This window comes from Apis laboriosa, unplaced genomic scaffold, assembly GCF_014066325.1.
Source record: "Apis laboriosa isolate Shangri-la unplaced genomic scaffold, ASM1406632v1 scaffold105_cov147, whole genome shotgun sequence".
Lineage (NCBI taxonomy): Eukaryota > Metazoa > Arthropoda > Insecta > Hymenoptera > Apidae > Apis > Apis laboriosa.
In genome coordinates, this window is record NW_025220714.1 from 155485 (window position 1) to 178637 (window position 23153).

General features: G+C 37.9%; 1 protein-coding gene across 4 annotated transcripts in view; it reads left to right on the forward strand.

Moving 5' to 3' along the window:
- LOC122710487 (ras GTPase-activating protein raskol) overlaps positions 1-10844 on the forward strand; it is a 155686-nt gene extending 144842 nt beyond the window's left edge. Inside the window, exons 5-11 of one of the 4 annotated variants that reach the window (XM_043928379.1) lie at positions 586-918; positions 1298-1702; positions 2363-2529; positions 2615-3681; positions 3793-4222; positions 4902-5026; positions 7294-10844. In XM_043928379.1, coding sequence (XP_043784314.1) covers positions 586-918; positions 1298-1702; positions 2363-2529; positions 2615-3681; positions 3793-4222; positions 4902-5026; positions 7294-7567 — 2801 coding nt within the window. In that variant the 3' untranslated portion in view covers positions 7568-10844. Of the gene's footprint in view, positions 1-585; positions 919-1297; positions 1703-2362; positions 2530-2614; positions 4223-4901; positions 5027-7293 lie in introns of all 4 variants that reach the window. The other 3 variants (XM_043928389.1, XM_043928369.1, XM_043928397.1) reach the window with 3 other exon arrangements.
- The last annotated feature ends 12309 nt before the right edge of the window (positions 10845-23153 follow it).

A 23153-nucleotide genomic window follows, 5' to 3' on the forward strand; every position in this document is an offset into this window, starting at 1 on the left:
TATGGAATAAATTGAAAAAAAATAAATAAATAAAGGAAATTAATTATCGAGCTATATTTTCACGAGAATTAAATTATTAACCCTTTGCTCTCCAACGGTGACCGAGATTCTTGACAATATTTATTTATATTTTTTATATATTATATTTTTTTTATGTTTGATTTTTTTAGAATATCATGAATAATTTCCTATATAATAAGCTCTTTACGTATAATCTTATCTTATGAGGCCTGGAGGGTTGATAACGAAATTTTATTATATTATATTATTTATTTATTATATTATATTATTTTATTTATTATATTATATTATTTATTTATTATATTATATTATTTTATTTATTATATTATATTATTTTACGTATAATTTTATCTTATGAGGCCTGGAGTCCAAAGGGTTGATAACGAAATTTTATTATATTATATTATTTATTTATTATATTATATTATTTTACGTATAATCTTATCTTATGAGGCCTGGAGTGCAAAGAATTGATAACGAAATTTTTAAAAAAACGCGAAGCCGAATCTTTAAATAGAGTCATTCGAAATGAAATTTCGTTTAATATTGATATATCTCGTCCAGGTTCCGTCAGTATACCGGTGCACAACGTCACGTCTCGTTACCTGACGGAGAAATGGTACACCGTGGTGGGGGATAAAGGTCCCCTGAAGGAACCCCCGGCATTAAGGGTGAAATGTCGTTTTCAATCCGTGGACATATTGCCGGTTCAAGTGTACCAGGAGTTCTTGGAATATTTGAAGACGGATTACGCGTCGCTGTGCGAGAAATTAGAGCCGGTGATCGGTGTCAAAGCTAAGGAGGACATCGCCACGGCTTTGGTCGCCGTCATGCAGCGCGAAAAGAAAGCGCCTCAATTTCTCGCCGACTTGGTCATGATGGATATACACAGAATAGGTGAATCATGATGATATTCCGTATATAGCCGAAGAAAGAAGGATTTATTGATTCTTTTATGGGAGCTATAAAGCTTCTTTTTGTACATATACATAATTTATAAGAGTTTAATAAAACAAATTAAAAATAAAACAATTACAATCGAAATGTTATAAATATATATTTTTGTGAATAAGATATCATAGAGGCAAAATTTTTGAATATAATGTACTCGAATTTAGAAAACAAAAATTATGTACAAATTTTCATTAAAATCAGATTTTTTTAAAGCAGCTAAATTTCCTTCCAAGATGCGTGCTAACAAGAAAATTGTACGTTAAAAATTGATCGATTCAGCAAATATTGGTCGAATTTATTAAAGGAAACTATTGAATTTCAGACGACGAGAGGCTCACCTTTCGAGGAAATTCCTTGGCCACGAAGGCGATGGAGGCCTACTTGAAGTTGACGGGAGACAGGTACTTGCAAGAGACCTTGGGGGCTGTTGTAAGGGGAGCGGTGGAGGGTGGCGACTGCGAGGTGGATCCGCTGAAGGTCGCCTCGGTGGCGGCCCTTCACAAACAGCAACAGAATCTACGAAACGCCGTGGAACTCGCCTGGAGCAGGATACTAGCCAGCCACGCTCACTTCCCTCTCGAATTACGCGAATGCTTCCGTATATTCCGCGAGCGTCTCGCTGACATGGGCCGCGAGGACATTGCCGACAATCTGATCTCTGCCTCTATATTCCTCAGATTCCTGTGCCCTGCCATTCTGAGCCCGTCCCTCTTCAACATTACCCACGGTAAGAAGACGAAATACCACCTTGTCTTGTCCGCTCTATATCCTCCGTCTGTCTAGCAAATTTGAAGAGAAATTTTTAAGTGAAATTTAGTGAATTAATAGAAACTAATTAATACAACTAATTAATAGAATTAATAGAAAACTATAATAGAATTAATATAATATTATAGTTAATATAAGTTAATATAGTTAATATATTCCTTGATAAGTTTTGTAAATTAAATAAATTCTTATCCTCGTCGATTCATATTCATATACGTGGTAATGTATATATTGTTTTGTATAGGATATAGGATATAGAATATAGGCGTGTGAAGCCGAAAATTGTCGAAAAAAGCCGAAAGAGAACGAACGTTTAGTCTAGAATATCGGTTACGAACAAATGACGATTCTGAGAATACGTGTACGTTTGACCACACAATAAACAGTAACGGTGAGGTGGTAAGAATGTATTTCGTACGTGTGAAGTCTTTAAAAGTGCGACACTATTGAGAAGAGAAACAGTCGTTGTCGAATGATCGTGAAGGAAACAGGTTAAAAGAAAGAATCTTTTTTTGAAGAGTCGCACAATTCTACTTTTTCCTTTCCAATGCTTTTATTCCTCTTTTAAAAATGAAATATCTCAAACTTGTTTGAAAAATTTTAAAAACATCTTTTCTAGAATACCCAAACGAAAAGGCAGCAAGGAATCTCACTCTCGTGGCAAAAACGCTTCAAACTCTGGCAAATTTCACGAGATTTCAAGGAAAGGAAAACTTTATGGAATTTATGAACGATCTTCTGGAACGTGAAGCTCCATCCATGAAAAATTTTCTTCAACTCATCAGTGTAAGTAACAACGAGCGTTCTTTCTTAAATATATATATATATATATATATGATTTATTATGATCAAAATTAACGTTTATTTACAGAGCCCCTTGCCAAAGGATGCTCCAGCCAATAATTCTTTAGAGTTCGACGGATACATTGATCTGGGAAAGCAATTGTCTCTTCTGCACGCGCTTCTACGCGAAAGTTTGGTCACGATAACCTCGTTCTCCTCGTCACTGCCTCCATCGAGATTACCAGAGATCCTCGAGAGGATCTCCATAGCCCTGGATCAATCGGGTCCAAGTCCAGTGCCCGCCTCTCATCGGTATCCAAATATACAGAACAACATATTCCGCTATAACGACCCCACGATTGCGAACAGCAACACCAATCTGTCTGTGTCGGCAACGTCCACGTTGAGCAACCACAGCACGTTGAATGGAACGATCAGAGACAGCAACGAGGTGTTGCAATCGAACACGCTTGGGCACAACAGTTCCCGCAGCCCCAACGTAACCAGGGCTGCCACTCTTCCTCGCAACGCTTACATGCCGACCAATGGAAAGTTGCAACTGCAAATTACCACAGACGATTATCCTCTCGAGCCACCAGCCTTCGTGTCGCGCTCACCTACGCCCATAGTGAGGCAACACAGGGCAATAGGGTCGAACAGAGCAGGAGCTGGATACAGGTTGACAGCCAGTGCAAGTCTGGCGAACGTGAATCACTGCCAGACACACCCGGCTAGTCCTACAAGGTCGGAGAGTCACAGCAATTTAAAGGATTCCAACTACAACATTACCACGTCACAGATCAATCAGGCGAACAATTGTACAATTATGGGCCAGCAACAACAGAACCACAGACACAACATAGCGCGATTACAGAACCTGGATATCCACGACAGAGAGGACAATTATAACCACAACAATTACAACGTCTCGAGATCAGGCAGCAGGAATCATTGCAACAAGGAAGAGAACGCGAACCAGATGCAGCATCAGAATTATAATAACGTGTCCAAGACTACCGTGAATGCCAATGTCGTGGTGAATCCCTCATCGAATCTCACTCTGTCTATTAATCAGCCAAACAACAATTACACCAATAGCAAGACGAACAACACGACTGCCAACGGAAACCTGGACGAGCTATCCGATCTGTTGAGGTACGCTGACGACGAAGTGTCGGAATCAAAATCTCAGAAAGGATCCCAAATATCAATTTCCCAATTGAGCAATGTTGCCTCGTCGGGTTACCAGAGCTTCGCTGCTTACAGTCAAAGCTCCAGCCCCGTGGATCTCAGCAGCAACAATGCAAACGCGCATATACTCAATGCAGCACCGCTTGCTTTCGCCAATCCTGTTTACCACATGGAATCCAATCACGGAAGGAATGGCAGAAGAGGTAGCAGTAGCTCGGAGGAAAGGGACGGAAGTGGTGGAGTAGAGGGTGTGAGAGGCGTTGATCTCAGCCCTTCACCACCGCCTCAAAATAACGTGAGGAATCTGCAGAGAAATAACCAGAACCAGTGGAGGCAAGCCAACCAAACGCACAGGAATAATTCAGACCAGAACCAGGGTGTCTGTTGCACGAAATTGAGGAGGAGGCTGTCACTGGACTCGACGCGAGATCTGTCCGACACTAGTGAGGAGGAAAGCTGCACAACGAGGAGGAGCAAATCTCGCAGTCATCGAAGCATAGATCAGGTAATAGATGTAACATATTTATATATATATATATAATTGGTTTCTTCTGGATGACGTATAAGATATATATCACATTTTTTCTGTAATGAGAAATTGTAAATATTTTTAAGTTTTTGTAGAGATTGTATATATCAAACTGTATATATATATATATATATATATATATATTGATAGGTATTATATAACTAAATCATACACTTATGCCAAACATTATATTTATATTACAACAATAGGAACAAGCATATAAATTTGCCAATTCAATTCAACTTATCTGTCATCCACGAAACCAGAGGGGGAAAAAAAATAAATCTCTTGGACTTTCCAGCAACAGAAGCAGAGGACAAGAAAAACAGTTAAAATTATCATACCAGATCAAAGAGGAACTTATAATTCTCTTTTGATTCATTGTAACAACATATGTACATATGTATACGTAGTAACGTGATCGTTGTGTGAATAACAAGTTCCTCTTTTTACAAAAACCTCTTTTATCGCGCGAGAAGCCGCCGCCAGCGCCGCCGCTACTGCTGCTGCTGCTGCTGCCGCTGTTGCCGCTGTTGCCGCTACCATCGTTCTCTTTTTGTCTCTCTATCTCTCTGTTTCTCTGACCTGTCGCCTAACGGAACTGCCTGCCAGTGTGTGTCTTGTAACTAACAACGCCACGTCTCTTCGTTTCCAGTACGAAGTGGAAATCGAGAGGTTGCAGAGTAGCGTAGATCGACTGAGGGCCCGGTTAGGCGCAACCGAGGATACCGATATAGATGGCGTTGCACCGGATACCAAGATGAAGAGCATCATTTCCAGGTACTTAATCCTCATTAACGCGACCATTAACCCACCGATTGATTCTTTTGCCTGAGTGTGATCACCCCATCTCACCGTGACGACTAACCACTTTTCTCTTGCGTTTCACTCGATTCCTCTTTTCCGTCTCATGATCAATCACGTCGGTTCTCTTTCTTCTCTTCCATCCTCTCCTCCACTTCTTCATCCGCGATTTTTTTTTTCTTTTTTTTTTTTTTTTTTTTTCTTTCATTCAACGTCTTCGTAAAGAAGACAAGAGACGGTCCGTGACGAAGAGGTCATCGATTACTTTCAATGGCCTCTTTGCGAAATAGCTTCGTTGATCTTTTTGCGATAGCAGAGATCCTTCAGAGATGATCGTGAAACGCGATCTCTCCCAAATGGCAGACAGAGTTGATTATAATGATCGAGAAGAAAATAGTAGAATTTGGATTGTATATATTATTTTATTATTCTTATATTCTTTCTGTATATTATTGATTTGTGTGACACGTGTTTTTATTCCGTTTCTCTAAAATTTTTCTTATTTCATTTCTTTGTCTTTTATATTTAGGAAAATTTTAATTGATACGAATTGATCATCAAAATATTTGAAAAAAATAATAAATGTTTTTTATTTTTCAGCGTAAAGTTTATTCAGTTCTGTCTACCAATAACTTTGTATCAATCGAAAACAATTTGATTATTGTTTTAAATAAAATTTGTGTAAATATATGAAAAAGAAAATAATACCGAGTAAACCAAACGATATAAACAAACTAAGAAAATATATTTGTTGTACAAATAATATTAAATAGCAGAATTAAAAAAAAAAAAAAAAAAAAAAAGAAAGAAAGTAGCACCAAGCCGCGTAACTCGAACATGGTTACTGTTTCTCGAAATAATGTATGTTTAATTGATTGTGTGTTCCTGTGCATTCTATCCGCTGCATTTGGTATACTCTGGCTTGATCTGGACCTTGGTGTAAGAGTCAATTATATTTCTAAGCTTCTTACATTTTTACATCACATATTTTTAGCGTTTTTTGAATTCATATATATATATATATATTTATATATATCTCTCGTGTGTTTTATATCTTGGTTTCATCCGACAAAAAAACACGCGACTAAACTATTTATCTTTCTATATGTACGCGAAAAGCTATATGATACAAAAGTTTCAAAGTCTGTTCACCTGTTTTATATGTATAATTATAACATACTCTGAATCACTGTTCGATGAACCAGCATTCTCACCCTGCGTGTTTTATACTTACATCACCGTCCAATAACATTATTTCAATCAACCACATATCGATACTTCACCAAGTTTCTCGATATATCAAACACCGATAGCCTTCATACACGCCTTCGATTCACGCGTTCGTTCTGTTTCACGTGTGCACGGTTCACTAAAATACAACCCACGATCTTTGTGTGTCTGCGGTAGTGTGTTGCAACGTGCGCGAGAAATGTTCAAAATAATTTTGAACCGTATTTTTATTCGATACAAAATTTATTAAAAGTTTGTGAAATTCTTTTCGATCTATGAAATTATTGTACAGATTAATTGATATTTGATGAGAATTTTCTTTTTTTTAATTACAATATTATTCTGAATGTTTCTTTCGAAACCACTACACTCATTTATACACACATAAAGTTGACTGTGGCCAATCGCAGAAGCAGACGCCTGGCTTCTTTGATGAAAAGTGCCCTTTTATCCTGTTGCATTACTGATCGTTCTTTTTGGTTGTCCGAACGTATGATATTTTGCACCAAACACTGCTGCTTTCTTTAACTTTCATTTCGAAGTTATACATTGATGTTCTTTTCTTCGATATAATATGCATCGTGGTGCGCTTGGATCCTATTAAGCATTTCCTATGAAATCTCTCGTATCTTTATTCATTACGTTCATCTTACCAAAATTACATTATTAAAACCTGTTTAAAAAAAATTCATTTTTAATCAAATTCCAACTAAAATTATAGAGAGAGTTCACAGGCGAAGCTCAGTTCCATGTGTGCTCAGAACCATCGAAGTAATCTCTGTATCTTTTACATAGTTCTAAATATAGTTCTAACGAAAGCTTGCTAGATAATTTTTCAACTAATTTTCCATAAATAATTCAAATCTTCAAATCGATACAAAAATTGAAACAACGTGATCGTATAATCAAACAAGACAGAGATTGCTCCATGGCAAAGTTTGTAACGTGGATCGACATTCACGAAAAACACAAAATGTTCAGAACTAGCTATAACGATAAACTTTTTATTTTAGGTTAATCTCTGTGGAGGAGGAACTACGACGCGAACAACAGAAGATGTCGGCTGCGTTGTCGTACAAGCAGCGCGTGATCGATGCGCAGGAGCAGCAAATAGCCGCCCTGGACGCCGCGAATTCGCGTCTAATGACGTCAAACACAAAACTGTTGTCCGCATTGAGCACCCTGAAACAAAGATACAACGCGAAAACGAATCAATCAAACAGCGAGGCGGCCGCGTTGCTGCAGAACATCGTTGATATCGGCGAGCTTAAAAGCTCATCCTGTTAAGAAAGAAGAACGAGCAATCAGCGCCACTTGGACGTCGTTACATCTGTTTCCTGTTCGAGGACCAGACCGACATCCGATAAATCAGCGTACAAGTTGAAGAATCGCGAGGCAAAACGATGCTTCTGATGAAATATATGATTACAAGAGTCTCGAAACGACTCGATTGCTCGCATTATAAAATATATAAAAAACGCTCTAGAATGTATTCTAGAAAAGAAACAGCGAAGAAAAAGCGATTGGTCCAAAGTTCAATCTACTTTCGATCAATCGTAGGTAAATTTCGCTGTTTCTTCGGTTGGTTCTTATCTGAAAAAAATACAGTAATCCTGCGATAAATTTGCAGGTATATTAGGTAGGTTTGACGAACCTAGGCAAAAAAGAAATACGAGCAAATAGAGAACAAAGAGAGAAAGAGAGAGAGAGAAAGAATGTGTGAAAGGCGTGCGAAAATAGAGGCTACCTAGTAAATAGGCAAAATGGTTTAAGTAGATAATTTACGTCGAATTTAATGTGAACACATAGCGTTTAGAATTATTTGTATCAAGTCTGGCTGAGACCTCGCTTCGTTCACGAAGGCGAATATATTCGTAAGTCAGCTCTCGTACGAGTCGAAATTGACAGAAAGTCGATCGATCTTTAGTATCGTTAATCTCTTTTTTTTTTTCTTTATCATTTGATCAATATTCGTGTACTCGTCCCAAACGACTTTTCTTCGTTCGATGTGAACGTGCCAGAAAGTCGACGACATTCAAGGGACAAATTGGATTTTTTGTTCAACTTGTAAATATTGGATAATTTTCTAAATATCGATTGGCGAATAATAATGTGATCGATCGATTCATTTGGCAGTGAATGAAAACGAGAGATAAAAAGACATGACGAGCTCCAGCTAAATAGTGAACGACATCTGTCTCTTCTTTCGTTTTACTTTCTTCTACGTTTTCATTTTTCCGTTTTTTTGTTATTCGTTCTGCATCGTGTATACGTACCTTGACGCACAGCCACACTGTAAACGCTAGTTTGATGTACGGAGAAGTTAGTACTGTGGAAATAATACTTTGAAATACAAGATTTACAAATGTATTTTGTTTTAAATATTAAAAAAAAAAGTTCTGATAGATGTAAATTCTGGAATTGTTTGATTTTGAAGAATAGTTATTTTTTTTAGATTTAATGTATCGTTTAAAGTATGATCAAGTGTCAGTAAATTAAAAGTTATAAAAAATTAACAATTCAATGTTGAAAAAAGTTTTAAAAATTGACATTGATATAAACGATCGTCGATTATTGTTTGCAAGTCTGAAGTTTCGAATTGATATTAGATGTTAGGTAATTTATAGATATATAGATAATTTAATTAAAGATAAAATATAAGAAAATGTGTTCATTCAAATATTTTTAAATATCTGTGCAAAATGGCTTCCATTGGCATATATATCATAACAAGTTCTAGATGAACAATTTTTACTTTTTATAACACATGAGACTTGAAAAATAATATCCTGATATGACTATATTTTAAGAATATCTTGAATATTATTTTATTAGTTTATTATTACTTATAATGTTATTGATTGACATTCAATTATTGGCTTCAAATAGACTATATATAGCAATTTCTAGTTTCTAAGTTTCAGATTCTATTAAAAATCTATCATCATAAACGGACAATATTTTAATTAATTAATCCATCCTATCATATTTCAAAAATTAAATAATTGTAGGACTCGCATTTATTAGAATTTGATTTTCTAAATTTTTTAAATTGAAAATACATCTGTAAATCAAATGATAATATGATGATACACTCCGTATATTGTATTATTAATAGCGTTTGTCATACCAACGTGTAATATTCTCAAGCACACCGAATTCTACTTCAGGATTTTATTGTATATGCGTGTATATTTCTCTAATTTACCTCCTTGTGCGCTTCTCGTCGTTATTAATATCTTTCAAACAAGACGCGTTATCTTCTTCTCGGGCAATGACAAGTCTTTTTGCCAGGTATCGGATAAAGAAGAGAACGATGAAATAAGATAATAAAAAAAAATTATTCGAGAAGCCAAATTTTTCACGATCGCGTTCTGTGGAATCTTCTTTTTTTGAGGATTCAATCCAATTCTTACTGTAAGTGACAATATAATTTATTTAGTAGTTTCTACCAAAGATGTGAAGAAGTTTTTCATTGTAAAAAGAGAGAGCATCGAGATTTGCGTGTAAGATATTTTCCGTTATTGCGCTTCGCTCGAGCCGATCGATTATTTAAATAACACATCGAAGTATCGATCGATTAACGAGCATCGGAAAGAAAAGGACCGGTTGCACGATGCAAAAAAGTTCTCATTCTTAAGAAATTCGAGAAATAAAATATTCGTGCACCGAGATTTTTTTCTTAACCGCCGTGAACATTATTGTTGTATTCTATACTTTTCTTTGTCTGTGTTTACTCTGTTTTTAAAATTAAGTTTTGCACAGCAACGCATTATGCATGACAATTAGGTAATACACCATTCGATATGACGGTCTCATTTTGTTCGCAAACGTTAATGTGTATTATTATTTTACATCACACAACAAACAAATATATTATCATCGTAGCCATTGTGTAGCAAAATGCACGCGTACAAGATTGAAAGGGACTTTGAGAGAAAAAGAAAACGAATGTGTGAAAACAATCAAGAAGAGAAAATGAATCTGCGTGTATCTGTGTGTATGTGTGTGTGTGTATGAAGTGTATGAAAAAAAGATTAAGATTCAGTCTAATCTTATTAAAGAAAAAGTATTATCTCGTCGATTTGTATCATACGAGCGTTCGTGAGAGCGTTTTATTTTCTCGCCTTTCACCGATTATTTTTGTATAGAGATATCTTCTCCTTGTTTAATTTCGTTTCACTATCCTTTCATCCACTCTCGTACCTACCCGTCCTCCAACATTTTTTTTATATTCTCATTTACGCGATCCTTTCTACGGAAAAATCGCTTAGCTGAAGACATTTTCGATCGTCAATCGTTGACACTATGAAATTAATATATTTAACGATACCACCTTACACTTCTTGTTGGACGATATAATCGATAAAATAATCTATTTAAAAATGACTTGAATAGCGTGTACATTGCTAAGTTTTTTGGTATATTCGTTTCTGCGATACATCAACTGTATTTAAGCGTATAGCATCTATTAGTAACAATACATGAGCAACAAATAAATATGATTAGACATATTACAGTTGTTAAATAAATATATATATACATATATATATATACACACCAATCATATTTTTGGTTTTAAAACAATCTTTGGTTTATCAGTTTATTAATTTAACTTAAATTAAATAAAACGCGTCGAATTTCGATTTTTCATTAGCAGTTAAAATATTGGTACGCTAAAAATAATATGGATAAATGATATAACAAACATGGAACAAAAGTATGGAAATCAACACCATCTTGAAAATGAAACACAAATATAAACAAAGTAAGTAATAAGAGGAAAAAGATGGAGTAAGAATCGATCATTTGCGCCATCTTTTGAATACCAAAGACATCTTTTAACATGCAAGATAAGTTAGAGTAAGAATTGATGAATAGCGCCATCTCTTGAACATCAAACATTTTTTATTTCTAAAAATTTTCAAGAGATGGCATTAATCGCGAATTCTTATTTTATATTATCTTAGAGATGGCGCTGACAATCAATTCTTATTCTACCTCTATCTTTCTTTTTTTATTTGCTCTTACCTACATTAGTTTCATTTACGACAATCTGAAGATGGCGCTGATTTCCATATTTTTATCCTATCTCTTTTTCTACTACTTATTCTTATCTACATTTATACATTTGCTCTGCAAAATTTATATATCTAAAACACGATGTTTAATCAATTTTATTATTTCTTTTACTTAATCTTGATTGAAAATCTTAACACAATGCTTATATACATCAGTTAAATTCATCAGAATATTTATATAAATTAGATTTTTTAAATGTTCTAAATATCCATATATTTTCGTGTATATTTCATAAATATTCATATCATATTACATCATATTTATGTTAAATATTTTTAAATGTAAATATAGTAAAAATTTTAATACATTTATATAATATATATTGATAAATATTTCAAAAATGATAAATAATAAATGATAAATTTTTTATAAAATCATTTAAATACTTGATCAATAATCCTAAAACGATTAAAAATTTAAAGAATATCGGAAATGATTTCAAATTCCTAGAATTTTCAAAATTCTCAATGTTTATTTAAAATAATAATTTAATCTTCATATAACCACGCATTTACATATAAAAAAATAATTATATCATATTACGCCCCCTTTAGAATCATTCAATTTTTATCTGAACCATTTTTTAATATTATCAAAAACAAACAAGATATTCCAGTTGATAAAATTAGATACTCCACTCTGTATATATATATATATATATATATATATATAGAATATATAAAAATATAACTGAATATTTGGATCTACGATATTTGAATTTTAACTACTCTAATATTCGTTTAATTCAAATTCGAATATTCGAATACCGTCAGAGAATATCTGAAATAAGCTTCATAATAAAATACACAGATGTCACTATCGATCTTTGAAAGATTCGAAACGTACTTTAAATTCAAGCTACACTACATTTATCAATTCTTAAGCGAAACTAAATTAATATCGCCGATAAATACATTTTTTGTATAATATAAATGAAATAATATCCGAAAAAATTAGTCGAGAAAAAATTCATACGAATACAAATCATCACACACACTTTTACAAATAATATCAAATAATTAAACGATCGAAATAGAAACGGAAACACGAATGAAACAAAAATTTATTCGAAACCAACACGCCAACTCGCGAAAAAGTAGTTTCCAGAGGGGAAATTGACTAGGTATGCAGGTGCAATGAACTTTACGAGCTAAACATAGAAAAAAGCGATTTTCACGAGACGCGAGCGCTAATCTTCTCGGTGGACAGGAAAATTGCGCGAATCACGAACGGACTAATCGTATTAGCCTTAATTCCAACGCGCTTATCGTCCGCTGGTCAGATATCGCTCGTGTGTAAACACGAGTTTAAGCGAGATCATCGTCAGGTGATCAATCTAATCGAAATGTACCTCGATGACGAAACATTGGAAAAATCAATACTTACGTGGCGGTTGGAGCGATACAAGCACAAGCACGACGAAAATACAGGCAAAGTCGTATTATTTGGATCGCTTTTGAATAATCGTAATAGGTGGTAAATTTGAACGATCGATCGTACTCTTTACTAGAAAATTAAGAACGATGTAGATGGCGCGCGGTGATTTTCGAAATAAATGCTCTGGTGACGTTGTTTTGGAAGTTTTGGATTCCTCCTTGAGATTTCTCTATTATTCTTTACAAATAGAAAATAAATAATTCATAATTAACGTGCTATTGCAATAATAACTGCGAAGTAAATGCTAATCTTCTATTCATTGCTAACGATTAAGATATACCTATCTTCAAACCATCTATTTTTTGCAACAATGAATTATAGAATAAATTTAAATTATAGAATGGTTAAACGAATAAATTTGCAATAACGATTAATAGATCTAGATTTTCATTGACTCGATATTACACACATTATACAATGATTAACAAATAGACGTTTAGATGTCAATATTCATTAGGAATCCGTTTTATTGTTGCATATTAATAGCATATTAATGCTATATTATACAAATTACTTATTATGCGAATATTAATTTGTAGATTATAAATGTATTTACATCTAAGGGGGAAAAAAGGATACAGCGGGAAAAGGATACAATATTCATTCGATCTAAATTTAATTCAATTTTCTTCAATTTAACAATCCTTTAATATAAAAACATCAATTTGTCTAGGAAAAAAAAGAAGATATCGATTCGTTCTGAATTCTTTCTTTTACGCTTACTCATCTTATAAATTTTTAATTGCAAAGAAAGGATAAATCAATCAATTATTTCCACAAATAAAGATTATACAGATGCATTAAAACCATTTTATTCGACGGTGTTTCGAAACGATCGTACATCATACGTTCACCATTCGATCGAGAAACGTAAGAAAAGCCACGATCGTGGCCCCCAATAGCAATCGGTCACCCGATTGATCGGTGCTCGTGAGAAACCGCGCGGTTTCTCGCCTCTTCTCGAGCGTGGAGCGTGGTGAATGTAAACAGAAGTGAACTTGGCAGTGTTGATAATATTGCAGAGTGAGGGTCGTCGAGGTTCAAACGAACGGAGAAAGTGCGATCGCGGACGGAAGGGAAAGAGAGAAAAAATAAAAAAAGTAAAGAGAGAAAGAGAGAGGGACGATCCAAATGAAACGAAAACTGGCGGGAAGAGGCAGGATCGGGGATCGGTTGTTTTTGAACTTAAACAGGAAGACGGTGAAGAAGAGAGGACGATGGTGAGGAGAAAGAGAAAGGAAAAGAAAAAAAGGCAGAGGCACAGCTATCATGAACGCTTAAAGAGTTGTGACAGATTTACGAGCACGTGACTCCCTCTCTCTCTCTCGCCTGCCTTCTTCGTCCAATTAATCCCACCGGTCACTCACTCTCGCTCAGCGCCCCCTTTCTCCATTTCTCTAGGCCGCTGCTGAGCCTCCTCCAGTGCATTCTCGCTTTCCTCAAGACGATCGCGACTTTGATCAAAAGGAATCGAACAATAATAATAATATAATATATATATATATATATATATATATGTTATGATATTTCTACAAAATTCTCGAAAGAAGAGAATTTATTGTCGAAATTCGGTCAAGAAAGAAGGAAAGAAAGAAAGAAAGAAAAAGATGGCGTATAAAATTTTTCATTTCGAGGAAAATTCGATTGCGACCTTGTCCACGACCGAGTCCATCATCGCCCAAGATGGTGTATCGCGTGACAATGACACCATAGGCCGCCTGATAACCAACTATCTTCCGTTGGATCCGTTTCTACCGCGAAGCGGACCGAGTAAACCGAGAACGTGGACGAGATTGCGATTTTTTCTTTTTTTTCTGTTCGTTTCGACGGAAGGACAAGCGCGTGTACACCGCCCGTGCAATTGTTAAGCGTTTAAACGGAAACTGATACAAAAACCCGATCCCGAATTTACCGACGATTTCGCGATCGATAATGGTAATCGACAGAGAATCTGCTTGTAATTGCTGTTTGATCGCCCTCTCCCCGTTTTTTCGCGCTCCATGCAGTTTTTTTCCTTACCTCGAAGCGGATGTAAATTGCATATATATATATATATATATAACTCGATAAAAAGTATTGCACGAGTATTCATAATTTCTTGACTGATAATTTACAAATTCTTTTCTCTTTTTTAAATATCTTTTCATAAATAAATAAATAAACTTTTGTTATATATATATAATTGCATTTATATTTATAAGGATAATTTTAACAATTATATTTTATGGATTTGAATATTGATCTGTAATATTTATTTTGACTTATTTTTTATATTTTTCATATTTTTAATTTTAAATTATTAAGTTAATAGAAAATTTCAATTTCTATTATTATATTTTCAAAATATATACTTATTCAAGTTCATTAACTTTAAAATTTTAAATATTTTTTAATATTAAGAATTACATATATAACTCGATAAAAAGTATTGCACGGTTATTCATAATTTCTTGACTGATAATTTACAAATTCTTTTCTCTTTCTTAAACATCTTTTCATAAATAAATAAATAAACTTTTGTTATATATATATAATTGCATTTATATTTATAAGGATAATTTTAACAATTATATTTTATGGATTTGAATATTGATCTGTAATATTTATTTTGACTTATTTTTCATATTTTTCATATTTGTTTAATTATTTGAGTTCGAGAAATTTTATATCGAAATTTTATATTAAATTTTATACCTCGAGTTCGGTTTGATAAATTAATATATATATATATGTTGAACAGAGATATTAATATTAATTATAATGTATTTAATGTATTTATATTTAATAAAAGAATTTATATTTAATTATTAAGTTAATAGAAAATTTTAATTTCTATTATTATATTTTCAAAATATATTTTTTAATATTAAGAATTACATATATAACTCGATAAAAAGTATTGCACGAGTATTCATAATTTCTTGACTTGATAATTTACGAGAAAATTCGTTGGAGAAAGATTAGACTGTCAAATTCTTTTCTCTTCCTTAAACATCTTCTCATAAATAAATAAATAAACAAACTTTTGTTAAGAAGATCTCCACTTTTCTCTTCCCTTTCCTCGAGAAGCAGTTCGTAATAGTAGATACGAATCGCGTTTATTAATAACCCTCGTTCTAGCGACGAGGGCCACCTGCCTCGCTCGTGATAAGCCTCGTTCAAGTTCGATTTATAATTAGAAAACGTTGTCACCGCGGCTTTTCCCGCGGCCAACGATCGCTCGACACGCCGCGATAATTTCTTTCTCTTCCGCCTAATTCTTTTTAATTCCCCGCCAATCGATTAAATAGAAATCGATAGAAATGGAGAGAGAGAGAGAGAGAGAGAGAGGGGGGGGGGGGAAGAAGTTTAAAGTAGTCTGTTTTCTGTCGAAAAATCCATCGTCATCGCCGATTGGAATAGTTTGAACGAAGGCAAGATACGATCGATGACGATTGAAGCGATAGATAAAAGAAGAAAAATAAACCGGCACTTTGAGTTTCTGGAATATTTCTTTGAGAAGCCTTGAGATCCTCGCCCGAAATACCTTCCTTCCTTCCTTCCTTCCTTCCTTAATCTCCACTTCTTCCAAAATCTCCGAAAATTTGATCCAAAATCAATAATCCAATAATCCAAAATCGGTTTTTTTCTTTTTATATCACAAATAATTTCTTTCTCAAAGAAAGGAGAAAAGAAAATGGAAAATCCTCGAGCAATTTCGAGCTTTTTCCTTCTTCGTGCGCGGAATTATGGCGAATTATTATTAATCGGGGAAGGTTTAAGAGAGGGAGAATAAAGGGAAAGGATCGGCGTCGTTCCCGCCATTTTCTCGCCACGTACAGCGCCATGATGATTTCACTCGGGACTCGGGCCGCGAGAAAGTGACTTAAGGAGGCGGCGGACAGATAAGGTAGAGCGAAACAAGTGCGATAAGCCGAAACGAGATAGCGTCGTCGCAGCTAGCCGACGATATCTCAAAGTCAATGTCCTATGAAGGACTGCTGCCAACTGCTCCGACTTTGTATACGCGTACACACGTATATTTTCTGATTACTCTCTCTCGTTTCCAACCCCTCCTCGAGGAGACTTCGATGCCTAAAATGCGACGTCCACCCCTCCCCTCTCTCTCTCTCTCTTTCTCCCCTTTTCTTCTCTTTCTCTGGAAGGAGGGGAGAGGAGGATCAAACTGATCGAAATTCGTTTCATTTCGATTTGGGAAAGTTTCTGCAAAATGTAAACGTGTTAGATAAGAAAATATCTTTTTTCTTTTTTACTCGAGAATGATTGGATAATAAATTAATGAAGAGAGAGAGAGGAGGAAATCGATGGAGGATGGAGATTAGAAAGATGGTGATAAATAAGTTCTTTTTTTCTTTCTTTTTTTTTTTCCTCGTGCTCGACACAAACAGCTGTCGTGGTAGAAATATTATTTTCATTACGCAAACGGATAGTTTTCGACAGATTCGCCGTGCTTACGTTAATACGAAGCTATGATAAAAGCATCGTATCTAGGAACACGATAAGAACAACGAAACCTGACTCTGACCTTAAACTTCACCAGGCGTTGTGTGGGACTCGAACAGGAGGAGAAGAGGGCACATAGTGTTCGGTCCTCCTTCGTACGTATTTTCTTCTTTTCCTCCTTTTTTTCGAATCGATAATAAGCATCGATAATAAGCTCTGGAAGAGGAGGAAATATACGAAATATTCGTTTGTTTTCGTTCATTTCACAAGAGATTATTTATCGAATCTATTATCCAAGATAACTTTACCTACCTGCAAAATAACACTTTTGTATTAAGGTATATCTATTATATCTGTAGATATAGAGAAATGTAAATAAAAAAAAGATATATCGAGATTTCGAGATTTCTCCCAATTTTCATGTTAAGCACTAATGCACGATAAGTCGCCGATATTTCGTTTCTTTCTACTTGGAGGTATATGCAATTATTGCAAAAATATAAATTTTCAACGTAATGTTTCTTGTTAAAAAAAAAAGAAAAAATAATCGATACTTGGTAAACAATCTCTTCAATTGACGGATAAGAAGGATCTCAAGAATAGTTTCTTTCTAGAAAAAGAAAACTTGGGGTGGGAATGGATTTTTTAATTGGGGACGAATTTTTTTAATCGTGTGAAAGAAAATACAATTTGCGCGAGGCTAATCTTTCTTCTTTCTTCGAAAGAATTTTATTAGGAAAGGGAAAAATTTTTCGATCGAAGTATCTCGATGGGCTAATTACGGTGATCGGTGGCAACGTCCCCGGCAATTCGCAGCGCTCGAGAGAACAAACACAGCCGTGAAATATCAACGAGCACGGAGATAAAAAGTTTTTTTTTTTCGGCCTAAAAATACGTCGCTGCCCGGATTAAGCAATGTCAACTCTCTTTTTTATTCGAACACGCAAAGTTCTTCTATGCGATAACGGCGGATGAAAGAATTCGTGAATTCGTACCTTCGTTCTCGAGCAAAATATATATATATATATTTATCGTTATTCTCGATATACTCGTGGAAAAAATAAATTCGTTCGGGAAAAATATTAAGAATTATAAGAATTTCATCCGGTATCTCTTTTGCGCGAAATTATCATTATTATCATTACGATCGAACGATATCGAATTACGAATTCGAACGGATCGATAACGAATTTCTTATCGTCACCTACAACTTCCGCTTACGCTATTGTATCGTAAGGGAGAAAAGTTTTTCTCTCGAAAGCTCTCGACTCGATCTGCGCGATGAATGTTAGAGGTAGAGAGAGGGATCCATATCCTGGAGGNCTTATCTTAGAGGTAGAGAGAGGGATCCATATCCTGGAGGATTGGAAAGTTCGATCGATAGAATCCCATCTGCGGATTAAGCGTGCGTGAAATAACGATGGAATAAACAGCAAGAGGCCGTTGACTCTTCTTAGATATTTTTCGCGGATCTAATCTTCGATCTTGGATCCGAGGAGCCGTAGGAGGCGTAGGAAACTTACAATGTCACGAGCAAAGGTCCATCGGGCGAGCGATTGATAAGTGAAACTAGCCGATTTATCAGGACCGATGCTCGACAATGAAAATTCCGACCTTGATATTACTTCGAATTTTTCTTTCTCTACGTATTATTCTCCCCCTCTCCCTTTCGAATTTTAAAACGAAAAGAAAAAAGAGTGAAATTAAGAATGAAAATTCCGATATTATACTTCGAATTTTTTTTTTCTTTTTTCTCCACGAACGAAAAACAAAGAAGAATTTTAAATTTTATCTCTCTTCCCCTCTCCCTTTCGAATTCTAAAAAAAAAAGAAAAAAGAGTGAAATTAACAATGAAAATTCCAACTTTGGACAATATTCGAATTTTTCTTTTTTCTTTCTCTCCACAAACGAAGTAACGGATTTTAAAATTTATCCCCTCCCCTTTCGAATTCTAAAAGGAAAAGAAAAAAAAATGAAATTAACAATGAAAATTCTGATTTTGGACAATATTCGAATTTTTCTTTTTTCTTTCTCTCCACAAACGAAGTAACGGATTTTAAAATTTATCCTCTCTCCTTTCGAATTCTAAAAGAAAAGAAAAAAGAGTGAAATTAACAATGAAAATTCCGATATTATACTTCGAATTTTTCTTTTTTCTTTCTCTCCACAAACGAAGAACAAAGAAGAATTTTAAATTTTATCCCCTCCCCTCTTCTTTTCGAATTTCAAAAAAAGAAAAAAAAAGAGTGAAATTAACAATGAAAATTTTGACCTTGGACGATATTCGAATTTTTTTTTTTTCTTCCCCTCCACAAACGAAGTAACGGATTTTAAAATTTATCCCCTTCCCTTTCGAATTCTAAAAGAAAAAGAAAAAAGAGTGAAATTAGCAATGAAAATTCCGACCTTGAACGATATTCAAATTTTTTCTTTCTCTCCACGAAAAGAGAAGAACGAAGAAGGATTTTCGAATTCTTCGAGCTAAAAGAAAAAAAAAAAAAAAAAAAAAAGAAAAAGACAAAGGCGATGACGAATCAACGACGAAAGCTGCCACCGAAAGCTCGAAAGCGTTTTACAGGGGAAGGATCGACAAGCGTGACACCCATTCCACGGAGAGACAAGTGCGAGATCTCACCCCTTCGTTTTCCACGCACACACAGAATTTGACCCTGGATCGTATCCCATTACCGCCGGAATCAGTCATCGCTGACCCTCCTCCTCCTCCTCCTCCTCCTCCTCCTCCATCTTCTTCGAGCACTCCTTCTCTCTCTCTCTCTCTCCTCCCAACTTTATCATCTCTCTCTTCTCCTAGGCCGCAATACGCGTCGATCTTCCATCGCGAAACGGAGCGAGGGAACAGAGGGGAGGAAGAGAGAGAGAGAGAGAGTTCGGGTTAGAAGCGGAATCAGGAAGAGAGAGCGTTGCACCGGTCCGAGAGGGTACACTGTACCAGTGAACCCGGTGTGTGCGGTTGCCGCGAGCGGAGACGCGCGTCCCCACCGCCCCTCGATTAAGAAAGGCGAGAAACGGGGAGAAACAGGGGAGCGGAAGGAGCGAGAGAGAGAGAGAGAGAGAGAGAGAGAGAGAGAGAGGGAGAGGGAGCGAAAGAAGGGGTGCATCGGCGTTGAGAATGAGAACGGAGTTTTCCCACCCCTTCGCTTCCCACTCTTAGCTCTCCCCTCCATTCGTGCGCTCCATCGTGCGTCTCATTCACGGCGAGAGGGGTAGTGGTGGTGGTGGTGGTGGTGGTGGTATGCAACCATGTACGTACGTTCCTCCCTGCCCCACCGTAACCCTTTTAAAACTCACCCCTCTCGCGGCGGTGGAAGGAAAGTCAGCGCTCAAACGCTTCCAACCCGAGCTGGCCGGCCGTCTCTCCACTCTCTTCGAGCCTCTCGTCGTCGTCGTCGACGCGCGCGAGTTCCCTTCGAGTTCGCGCGAGACGGCCAAGGATCGAAGGCAGGTGGTGGTAGTAGTGGTGGTGGTAGTGGTGGTGGAGGGGGAAGAGGCGCGCGGAGTGGGGCGCAGCGGCTGAGCGGTGGGGGCGAAGGCGGGCGCGGAGTGGGGAGCGAGCGCGAGCGGAGGAGAGGTGGACGACGGCGAGGAGAGAGGTCGTTGACCCGAGCGGCAGGCTGCCGGCTGCTAGAGAGCTGCTACGTCGCTCGCGCGCTGCCCTGGCCTCTCCTCGTCTGTTCCGCGTTTGTTCGTAACCTCGTGTGTGCTGTGCGCGCGCGACGGAGACAGAGAAACAGGCCCCTGTCTCTATCTCTCTCTCTCTCTCTCTCGCTCGCTCGCTCGCTCGCTCGCTCGCTCTCCCTCGACTCCCTCGCTTCGCGCTAGGCGAAGACTCCGTCCCTTTCTTTCGCCGACTTCGTTTCTATTCCTCGTCTTTCTCGTCCGTCGTCCCATCGTGCCGTGTCGTCCCAGTATACCGCGTACCTTCTCTCGCCTCTGTTCGTCGCCGCGGCGATTCCGGCAGGGCGCAGAGCGAGAACCACAGAGAGAGAGAGAGAGAAACAGAGAAAGAGAAAGAGAGAGAGAACGTTCCTGCGCGTGTGCGCGTTTCCCTACGACGCCGTTGCGTTACGTTGGCGAGAGATCGCGCCGACTGAGCGCGGAGAGCGCGTGTTCCGCGTTACACATGGCCGCTACACCGTACCAGCTACTCTCTCTACCTATCGCTCTCCGTTCTCTTCTTTCGTGCTGCTCCGTGTACCCCCGTGACGTTGCGTGAACAGCAGAGGAGGAGAGGAGAGAGAGAGAGAGAGAGAGAGAAAGAGAAAGAGAAAGAAAGGAAAGAGAGATATATAGAGAAAGAGAAAGAGAGAGAGAACGAGGCAGCTTACTCTCCTTACCAGCGGCGAGAGAACACGACTTCTCGCGCGTCGTGTGCCGCGCGCGTTTCGCCCGTTTTCGTCCCTCCGCTTTTCTCGCGGAGAATTCTCTCCCTCGTTAGTGCTACATATACACGCATATATACACGTACACACATCGTCACCCGTCCTCGTCATCGCGACCCTCTCTCTCTCTCTCTCGCTCGCTCGCTCTTAACCGTCTTTCCTTCCCTCTCTGTCCCTCCCTCCGAATCCCGAGTGCTTCCGTCTCCGTCACCCACCGCTCTATCTCTCTCTCTCTCTCTCTCCCTCCGCGCTCCGTCTCTGTCTCTCTCTCTCTCCCCGCGTGTCTTTTTCCCCGGCTTTTCTGACCGCGCGCGTCCGTTCCCTTCTCCACGAGGGAGGAGAGACGTCTGTCGCGCTTCGAGGCTCCACGCGTGCACGCGCGGAGAGTCGGCTTATCGCGGACGAGTGTGCCGAACGCTTTCTACACGGAGTCTCTCTCTCTGCATCCTCCTACTACACGTATTCGCCCGTGCGGCTAGCAGAGGAGCGGCTCGCCTCGCCGACAGAGAGAGAGTGGTGTGTTGTCCACGGCGCGCAGGGACGGTTTATTGTTCGCGGTGCCGGTCTCCGTGCTCGTTCCGTTCGTTCTATTGTAAATTGGTGTTGGCCACCACGCCGGTGTCCCGTGCGCCTCCGATGATAACTTCGATTACGTCGTATCTGCCGCCCGTTCCGCCCCTCGGTTCTTCGTGACTCGTGTCGAAAGGAGGAAGGGAAAAGGGGGGGAGGGGGGGGGGAAAAATCGTGATCAATCGAACACGGTCGTCGTGCCTCGCACACGTGAACATTACGGTTGTTGCTTCCCACTTCGTGACGTTTCCACGTAGTGACAGCCGGCAAGGATTACCCGATACTGACGAGGTACGAGCAGAAACAGAAGAAGAAGCGGAGGAGGAGGAGGAGGAGGAGAAGAAAGAAGAAGAAGAAGAAGAAGAAGAAAGTAGAAGAGTTAGTGGTGGTGGTAGTGGTGGTGGTAGTGGTGGTGGTGGTGGTGGTGGTGGTGGTGGTGGTGGTGGACAGAAGAAGAAGGTGGAGGAAGAAGAACGGAAAGGAAGAGAAAAGGAGTAGGAGGTGGAGGAGGAAGAAGAGAGCCGCGAGTGCGACGACCGGGCCACAATAGTGTGCGCCTGTTTGTTGTTTCGTTGGCCGGTTTTCGGTTCGCGTTTCCGTGGATCCGCCCGATTGAAGAAAAAGAGGAGGAAGAGAAAGAGAAAGAGGAAGGAGGAAAAGGAGAAGAGGAAGAAGAAGAGAAAAGAAATCGTGTCGCGAGGAGAAGGAAAAGGAGGAGGAGGAGGAGGAGAGCGGGATAATCGGAGCACGAGTCACACGCACCCGGGGGAGAAACAGGAAGGGATACACGCACGCGGTGAACCCCGTCGTCCGAGGGGAGAGAAAAACATCTCCTCTCTAACGCGAGTGTGAAATAATAGTATATAATCCAAGTGCGGTGCCGTTTATATCGTTATATATATATATAAACATATAGTTTCCGTTTAACGTTGTTTTCCGA